The following is a 10,000-nucleotide window of genomic DNA, read 5'->3' on the forward strand; positions in this document are numbered from 1 at the left end:
GCAGGGCAGCCCAGCGCGGGGGAGCGGGCGCTGGAGGGGCTGGGGTACAGCCGCGGGGAGGCGGAGCAGGACACGCCCCCCTCCTCCTCCCCCTCCTCCAGCTCCGCCTCCGCCAGGATGGGGGAGAGCCGGCCGCTCAGCGTGGAGGTGGACGAGCTGCCCCGGGAGTGCAGGTCCGTCCAGGCGTCGAACTCCTCCGCCCCGCCCCCGCCCCCGCCCCCCACCGCCGCCCCGCCCTTCCCCGCGGGGCTGCCCTGCTCCGGAGAGCCCTGCAGCCCCGCCCCCAGCCCCGCCCGGCCCGCCGCCACCTTCTTGCGGCTGATTCGCCCTTTGCTCTTCAGGTACTTGGCGCTGTTGTCCATGGAGACGGCCCGGCGGCGCGGCGCCTTGCCCGCCTTGCCCCCCTCCGGGTTCAGCATCCACCAGGAGCTCTTCCCCGTTCCCTCGTTCTGCACGCGAATGAAACGAGTGTGCAGGGACAGGTTGTGCCGGATGGAGTTCTGCGATGGAGAGAGGGAGGGAGAGAGGGAGAGAGCGAGGGGGGGGAGGGGGGGAGAGCGAGGGGGGGGAGGGGGAGGGAGGGAGAGAGAGAGGGACGAGAGAGAGAGAGGGGGAGGGAGGGAGAGAGAGAGAGGGAGAGAGAAACAGAGTGGGAGAGGCTACATTAGAGAAGTAATAATAATTATAATTATTATTATTATTGTTATTATTACTATAATACACAAGATAAGTACATGATAATGCAATTTTATTTATTGTGATTTTCAGAGACAGCGTTATAATTTAGCACAGATGACAAGAGACACCATGCGAGTGTCAGGATTGGCCCTTAAATTCATTCACAGCTCCAGTCAATTCAGGCAAACCAACCGGAATTCACTTCAGCGATAGTAAAAAAAGGGAAGAGAGGGCTGTAATAGTCCAGGAGGAATCTGAGGATTCGTGAAGCGAATTTCAATGAATTTTCCTGAATTGGCTGAAATTGAAATGTCGAAATCGGACCCGACCTCCCCAGCTCTGGGGGGGTGGAGGGGGCGGTTAGTGGCATGCGCGTTGGGTGTGATTGGCAGCGTCTCGGTGGTGGGGGGGGGGGGGGAGCACGGTGTTGAAGGAAACGCTGGGCGGGGAGCAGGTTGGGGGGGTGGGGGGGGGGGGGAGATGGATGCTGAAAGCTCACTCCAACCTCTGCCGAAGGTTAAGGAATGATTCAGTGATTCACGTCTGGCGGACGTCTTGGCAGACAGACTCCGCTATTGATTTGTTAGGAGAGCTCTTTAAATACTGAACCCGGGCAGCCAGCCAGATTTACTTCAGGAATATGAAAGTAAATTACAAAAATAAAACTTTTTTTTTTTTTTTGTTTTTTTAAAAAAGGAAGACAGCAGAGAAGAGAAAAGGGAAGAGGCACTCAAAGGACTGCCGGATGAAGGAATGTGATTGGAGGACAAATGTAGATCTGTACCAATCCAGCTCAGCCTCCAGCTCAGCACAGACCCTAGAACTGGTTTTAACTGGATTGGCTGGTTGGGGGGGGTACCGTTCTGACTGGACTCACGATGCTACATTTATTTAGCAGACACTCTTATCCAGAGCGATTTATGATGTGATGGGGACACTGTGTTATACGAGGTGCCATCCTTCAGAAGAGCCATTGAACTCATTAAACAAATTCCCACAAAACCGGCTCTCGATATCTGGCCACCTGATCATCATTCTCTTCATCTGATTGGCTAATCATCCCCTACATCTGATTGGCTACACATTCCCTGGCCACACCGATTCCCCAGAGAACTGTGAAAGAGAACTGAGCTCTCATGTGCCCTACCTGATTAGATAACAGTTTAAAAATAAGTAAAAAACAAAGTGCCTCCACCTGAGCCCAGGGTAAGAACACTCCCAGACCGGAGAGAACACACCTATAACATCAATTAAGCACTAATGCAGGTACCCATGGCAACCTAGAACAGTGGCACAAACATCCCAAATACACGGTAACACAGGAGGCAGCACTAACGCCATAACGATCACCAAATTCATCAGCACAGCCGGTGATAAGAGGAGCCGATAGGCTGACTGAAGAGGTGGGTCTTTAGTCTAAATCACGACGGCCAATGACTCCGCTGTCCTGACCACTGTGGGCAGTTTATTCCACCACAGGGGGGCGCCAGTACAGACAGGCATGGTGACTGGGAGGGCAGGGGTGAGACAGACACCCCAAGGACTAGGAAGGGACAGATCTGGTTGGTACAAACTGGACCCCATCCTTATTTAGCTGTGCTTATTTAGCTCCTGGGTGGGAGTGGAAATGTGTGTGTGTGTGTGTGAGCGTGTGTGTGTTTGAGAGTGTGCGTATGCGTGTGTGTGTGTGTGTGTGTGAGAGAGAGTGTGTGTATGCGTGTGAGTGTGTGTGAGTGTGAGAGAGAGTGTGTGTATGCGTGTGAGTGTGTGTGTGAGTGTGTGAGAGTGTGTGTATGCGTGTGAGTGTGAGAGAGAGTGTGTGTATGCGTGTGAGTGTGTGTGTGTGTGTGTGAGAGAGAGTGTGTGTATGCGTGTGAGTGTGTGTGTGAGTGTGTGTGTGTGTGTGTGAGTGTGTGTGTGTGTGAGAGTGTGTGTGTGTGTGTGTGTGTGTGTGTGTGTGTGTGTGTGTGAGAGAGTGTGTGTGTGTGTGTGTGTGTGTGTGTGAGTGTGTGTGTGTGTGTGTGTGTGTGTGAGAGTGTGTGTGTGTGTGTGTGTGTGAGAGTGTGTGTGTGTGTGTGTGTGTGTGTGAGTGTGTGTGTGTGTGTGTGAGAGTGTGTGTGTGTGTGTGTGTGTGTGTGTGAGTGTGTGTGTGTGTGTGTGTGTGTGTGTGTGAGTGTGTGTGAGAGTGTGTGTGTGTGGGGGGGGGGGGGGTATGGGTGGCCCCCCTCCATTTATTCTGAGCCGTTTAGCAGACGCTCTTATCCAGAGCGGCTCACATTAGTGCACATAACGGCTCAGGCAGCGATCAGCGATCAGCAGCATCAGTGTCACAGCAGACAGCAGCGGCTGGGACATCATCCCACAGCGTATGAGCTGCCAATGAGAGCCTGAGGACACAGAGCCATCACCAGCAAACTGAGGACACACAGCCTTCACCAGCAAACTGAGGACACACAGCCTTCACCAGCAAACTGAGTACACAGAGCCTTCACCAGCAAACTGAGTACACAGAGCCTTCACCAGCAAACTGAGGACACAGCCTTCAGCCTCAAACTGAGGACACACAGCCTTCAGTCTCAAACTGAGGACACACAGCCTTCAGCCTCAAACTGAGTACACAGAGCCTTCAGCCTCAAACTGAGTACACAGCCTTCAGCCTCAAACTGAGGACACAGAGCCTTCAGCCTCAAACTGAGGACACAGCCTTCAGCCTCAAACTGAGTACACAGGGCCTTCAGCCTCAAACTGAGTACACAGCCTTCAGCCTCAAACTGAGTACACAGCCTTCAGCCTCAAACTGAGTACACACAGCCTTCAGCCTCAAACTGAGGACACAGCCTTCAGCCTCAAACTGAGGACACAGCCTTCAGCCTCAAACTGAGGACACAGCCTTCAGCCTCAAACTGAGTACACAGCCTTCAGCCTCAAACTGAGTACACAGAGCCTTCAGCCTCAAACTGAGGACACAGCCTTCAGCCTCAAACTGAGGACACAGCCTTCAGCCTCAAACTGAGTACACAGCCTTCAGCCTCAAACTGAGTACACACAGCCTTCAGCCTCAAACTGAGGACACAGCCTTCAGCCTCAAACTGAGGACACAGAGCCTTCAGCTGCAAACGGCTCTGAGAGTCAGTAGCGAGGTTTACCTGGTGGCCACACCCCCTCTCTTTATGTCCTGCCCCCCTACCCCCGACTCCTCCTAAACCCCCTCTTCCCCAAATCCCCCTCCCCCCCCATTATTGCCAGTCTAACAAAAACATAAGCCATTTGAGTCACTCCAGATAAAAGCATCCACTAAATGTGGAAAAGAAATGCAATTATACTTACATTTGGGCATTTAGCAGACGTTCTGATCCAAAGCAACTTACAAAGCTCACATTTTATAATTGCAATGCATTAATACAACCGAATACTGAAGCAGTTCGGGCTACGTAGCTTTACCAAGGGGTACAATGGCTGTGCCTCCATCTGGGAATCGAACCTGCAACATTGAGTTGCACACCCTGATTTCACACCATGACATGATGCTGTCTCTCTCTTCCTCTCTCTCCTCTCTTCATTTTATTCTCTCTGACACTTTCAGTCTCTCCATCTCTTGGCCTATCATCCCCCCCTCACACCACTGCCTGCACTCCTTTATTTAATCTATCACTCACTCATTCGCAAGATCACTTTTTCATTCACATACTCATTCACAAAATCAGTCACTGTCTCACACATCCGCCAAATGTAATGACATCATATTCACATTAAAGAGATAATGGATAACAATGTGTATGTGTGTGTGCATGTGCGTGTGTGTGTGTGTGTGCGCATGTGCGTGTGTGTGTGTGTGTGTGTGTGTGCATGTGCGTGTGTGTGTGTGTGCACATGTGTGTGTGTGTGTGTCTGTGTGTGTGTGTGTGTGTGCACATGTGTGTCTGTGTGTGTGTGTGTGTGCCCATGTGTGTGCCAGTGGTCTACAGCTCCATTGTACAGTTGGACTCAAAAAGGACCAATACAGGAAAGGCCAGTAAATTAGCTTCCCACCAAAACATCACAGTCACACACACACAACAAGCAGTACACACAACGTGCAGTCCACACACAACACGCAGTACATACACAACATGCAGTACATACACAACACACAGTACACACAAAACATGCAGTCACACAAAATACGCAGTACACACAGATCATGTAGTACCTGCAAAACACACAATACACAGAAAATGTAGTCGCACAACACGCAGTACACACAAATCACACATTACACACAAATCACGCAGTCACACAAAACACACAGTACACACAGATCATGCAGTACACGCAAAGCAGTTTCTGGGGGGAGGGGTACTCCCAGGATACACAAATGCAGCCTGCATTGATGCTCTCCAGCCCCCAGCCCATCCCCCCCATCTTCCTATTAGCAAAAATACGCAAAAAGGCCCCAAAATGGAGAGCCGTAAGCCTGGGCGCCAGGCAACCCCATCACCACGGAGAACCCCAGCTGTGCGTAACCATGGCGACAGGGTAAACGGGATGGAAGAATAAAACCAAGGTGTGTGTGCTAGTGAGAGTGAGTACGTGTGTGTGTGTGTATGTGCGTGTATCTGTGTGTGTGTGTGTGTGTATGTGCGTGTATCTGTATGTGTGTGTGTGTGTGTGTGTGTGTATGTAAGTGAATGTGGGTGCGTTTGTGTGTGTTCAAGTGAGTGAGTGAGTGTGTGTGAGTGTATATATGTATCTGTAGGTGTGTGTGTAAGTGAATGTGTGTGTGTGTGTGTGTGTGTGTGCGTGTCTACATGTGAGTGTGTGTGCGAGAGGTGCAAGGTTGTGTAGCTGCAGCTTCAAAAACCCTTTCATCTACCCTGTCAGGCTCAATCACATACGCATACTGCCAACAGCGCTGTACCACCAAACACCCCAACAGCACTGTACCACAAAACACCCCAACAGCGCTGTACCACCAAACACCCCAACAGCGCTGTACCACCAAACACCCCAACAGCACTGTACCACCAAACACCCCAACAGTGCTGTACCACCAAACACCCCAACCGCACTGTACCACCAAACACCCCAACCGCACTGTACCACCAAACACCCCAACCGCACTGTACCACCAAACACCCCAACCGCACTGTGCCACCAAACACCCCAACAGCGCTGTGCCACCAAACACCCCAACCGCACTGTACCACCAAACACCCCAACCGCACTGTACCACCAAACACCCCAACCGCACTGTACCACCAAACACCCCAACCGCACTGTACCACCAAACACCCCAACCGCACTGTACCACCAAACACCCCAACCGCACTGTGAACCCAAACACACCAACCGCACTGTACCACCAAACACCCCAACCGCACTGTGAACCCAAACACACCAACCGCACTGTACCACCAAACACCCCAACAGCACTGTACCACCAAACACCCCAACCGCACTGTACCACCAAACACCCCAACAGCACTGTACCACCAAACACCCCAACAGCACTGTACCACCAAACACCCCAACCGCACTGTACCACCAAACACCCCAACAGCGCTGTACCACCAAACACCCCAACCGCACTGTGAACCAAAACACACCAAACACTAAACATGCCAACCACACAGTACCACCAAACACCCCAACCGCACTGTGAACCTAAACACACCAAACACTAAACATGCCAACCACACAGTACCACCAAACACCCCAACCGCACTGTGAACCCAAACACACCAAACACTAAACATGCCAACCACACAGTACCGCCAAACACCCCAACCGCACTGTGAACCTAAACACACCAAACACTAAACATGCCAACCACACAGTACCACCAAACACACCAACTACCGAACGCACCAGCCGCACTTTAGCACAAAACACACCTACTGCCAAACACCCCAACCCGACTGTACCACCAGCCATGCCAACCACACACTGTACCATAATGTATCTCTCCACACCAATGAGCTATCTGCCCCTCCATAAGTCTGCTCCCCCAAATTTAATGATTCCAGCCAATCACAGCCAGCCCTGCACCCTTCCTTCATCCAATCACAGCCAGCCCTCCACCCTTCATTCAGCCAATCACAGCCACCCTGCACCCTTCCTTCTGCCAATCACAGCCAGCCCCACATTCTTCCTTCAGCCAATCACAGCCAGCCCTGCTCTATTCCTTCAGCCCCTCCCTCCAGTACAGTCTGTCCCAGCGTCTGAGAGTCTCTGTTAGTTCTCCTCTCGGTTCCCACGGCGAAGCGGACCAGAGAGGCTTTACCGCCAACGCCCATCCCCACCCCGGGGCCTCCACCCCACACACCCCCCCCCCAGCACTCATCCCCACCCCGGGTGTGTGTGTGTGTGTGTGTGTGTGAGTGTGTGTCAGTCCTGCTTTAAACACAGGGTGTCATACTATCCCCAGCATGTCCCCTTCAGGGATATAAATAGTTTTTTTTTTTTTTTGCCTGTTCAGGTCTGCATCATCGTCCCAACCTCCCCCCACCCCCACCCCACCCCCACCCCGTCTCGCCTGTCTGAGGCAGCGGCGTTGTGGGTAACGCTTCACCTCCTGGCCCCCCTAACACCCCCAGAACCTGGCAATCACACTTAATCCCACTCCATCCCGCGTAATCCCAGACAATCCCGGCTAATCCCGGTTAACTCCACAGCCCCCCAGCTGGGTGGATCCCAAACTGCTCTGTCCGGGCGGGGCGGAGTTCTTGGGATGGGTCCGGGTTTGGGTTTGGGGCAGTTGTGACTCTGTGGTGGGTAGGGTGGGGAGAGGCAAGGGTGCATCATTTTTGACAGACCAGGTGCTTATGTTGGGGGGGGGGGGGGGAGGGAGGGGCAGGAGGTGGACAAGATTCAGCTTTTTCACTGGCGTTATGAAACAGCCACCCTCACCTCCGGGAGATTGCAGGTTCAAATCCTGACAGCTGCTATACTGGCTCAGCAACAGGCTCTATGTTACACCCAACCCCCCCACCCCCCCCCCCCCCCCCCACACACACACCCCCCGTCTCCCGACCCGCCACCCCCTCACCCGCTCCTGAGATTCCGTTAATGAGCTGAGACAATGGCTGCTTGTGTTGGAACGTCGGGGCAGACCCCCCCCCCCCCCCCCCCACTAGAGTGCGTAAACGAAGATTCATTTTTATTTTTTCTTATTATCCCAAATCGCCGGCCCCGCCCACACAGGGTTCTGAAAGAGATACAACAGCCCGGCGGCCGCAGGAGCACCAGGCCCAGCCAATCAGCTCCTGATTCTGCAGGCCCAGCCAATCAGCTCCTGATTCTGCAGGCCCAGCCAATCAGCTCCTGATTCTGCATTAGCAGCTTTCCTGAGGTCCTGACACCAGAGAGAGCGCTTTCGGGTGTGCCGACGGGGCCCCGTCCTAAGCGCCCTCCCTCTCGAGGTAAAGCGATTAGGACCTCTCTAAACCCCCCCCCTCTCTAAACCCCCCCCCCCATCTGATGGCCTGTGCCCCCCCCCCCCCCCCCCCCCCCCCCGCTCCGCCGCTAAAGCCGCTTTATCGCCCTGGAAACGCACGTTCCCAACGGGGGAGGGGCCGCATCTCGGCCTTCTGTCCTCTGATTGGTTCATTTAGGATTTGAAAGAGGCAAACTTCTGTGTGTCATTTTGTGACACTCACACACACATGTTCGCACACACAGGAGACACACACACTCACACACACACACGAACACACACACTCACAGACACACACACTCACACACACACACACACACACACTCTGTCTCTCTCGCACGTATTGCCCGTCTAATTGAGAGGCAGCCAGGCAATTTCAGTCTTTGAAATCAATCCAGCCGATTGGTCATGGGGACCGTCTCTGGTCGAGCACACAAGGTCAGAGTCTGTGACCGCAGGTCAGACAGGCCGGGCGGCCAGAGAGGGGGGGGGAGACAGAGGGGGGGAGAGGGGAGGGAGAGAGAGAGAGAGAGAGAGAGAGAGAGAGAGAGAGAGAGAGAGAGAGAGAGAGAGAGGGAGAGGGAGAGAGAGAGGGGGAGAGAGGGGGGAGAGAGAGAGAGAGAGGGAGAGAGAGGGAGAGGGGGAGAGAGAAAAGAGAGAGAGAGGGGGGAGAGAGGGGGGGAAGGGAGAGAGAGAAAGAGAGAAAGAAGAGGGACAGAGAGAGAGAGAGGGAGAGTGTGAGAGAGAGAGAAGGAGTCAGTGAGTATGAGGGAGAGAATGAAGGAGAGAGAGAGAAAGAGTGAGTGAGTAAGACGAAGAGAATGAAGGAGAGAGAGACAGAGGGAAAGAGACGCAGGCCTTGAGCCGGAGTGAAACGGGCACAGTGGCGGTATCTTGGCGGTACCCTGCCTCCCCCCCCCCCCCCGCTCCCCCCCCCCAGCCAGCCTACGCACGGCTCTGCCCTGTCACCGCCCATCACAGTAACACCTTCATCAGCATAACAACAGGCTGTGCCAGTCTGCGAGGGGGGGGCGCATTCACCCGTCCCTATGCCACCCACACCCCCCCTACAGCCCTCCTCATTGGTCCACAGTGGCGTGGCTGCATTGGTACTGAGTTCAAATTTAAAAGGGGGGGGGGGGGTGGTCACAATAATGAGGAGGGGGGTTGGGGGGTTGGGGGGAGGGGCGTGTGTATGTGTTTGAGTGTATGTGTGTATGTGTGTTTGCGTGTAGAGTGGGTGGGGGTGGGGGGGGTGACTGTGGGAACTTTCCGAGCTGCACAATAGGGTCCCCCTCAAACGGAGCCTGCCCCACCCCCACTCCACACTCACACTGTATGCCCCCCTCCCCCAAAAACCCCAAACCCCATTTATGAGCCAGTTCACAAGCTTGGAGAGGAAACAGGTCAAACTGTTAAAGCCCCCATCTTCTGGAGTGCGTGATGTTGCTCACACAAAGGACTTACTGAAGAGAGAGAGAGAGAGAGAGAGAGAGAGGGAAAGAAAGAGAGAGAGAGAGAAAGAGAGAGAGAGAGAGACTCTACCAGATGGGGGAAAACTAAAACAAGACTAAATGAAATAAAACAAGAGGGAACCACTTATCCAAATTCTAATCACTTGGCCTCCTCCTGCAGAAGAAGCAGAGAAAGAGAGATGCTAGCTGTATTTACTGTGAAACGGTGTAATGTCCCCCCCTCACTAGTGCGGGCAGGCTCAAGTTCACGGGGGATGGCGGGGGGGGGGGGGGGGATTTGCTGGGGGTGGTTGTAGAATGTTGGCGGGTGGGCGGGCGGGTGGGGTGGGAGGTTGGGGAGAGAGACCCAACGCGAGCGTTCGTCTCCGGTGTGGGAATGTGTTTTGCCAGTTAAGCCCGACTGGAGGCTACTGACGGAAAGTAGCCGGGGCTG

General features: G+C 53.8%; 1 protein-coding gene across 1 annotated transcript in view; it reads right to left on the reverse strand.

Annotated features, from left to right (window-relative positions):
* The window catches only part of LOC118235067 (forkhead box protein O6-like), a 38,087-nt gene that overhangs the window by 505 nt on the left and 27,582 nt on the right, over positions 1–10,000 (reverse strand). Inside the window, exon 2 of the mRNA XM_035432049.1 lies at positions 3–500. Within this exon, the coding sequence (XP_035287940.1) occupies positions 3–500 (498 nt within the window). The remainder of the gene's footprint in view (positions 1–2; positions 501–10,000) is intronic.

The sequence above is a fragment of the Anguilla anguilla genome, chromosome 1, assembly GCF_013347855.1.
Source record: "Anguilla anguilla isolate fAngAng1 chromosome 1, fAngAng1.pri, whole genome shotgun sequence".
Taxonomy (NCBI): Eukaryota; Metazoa; Chordata; class Actinopteri; order Anguilliformes; family Anguillidae; genus Anguilla; species Anguilla anguilla.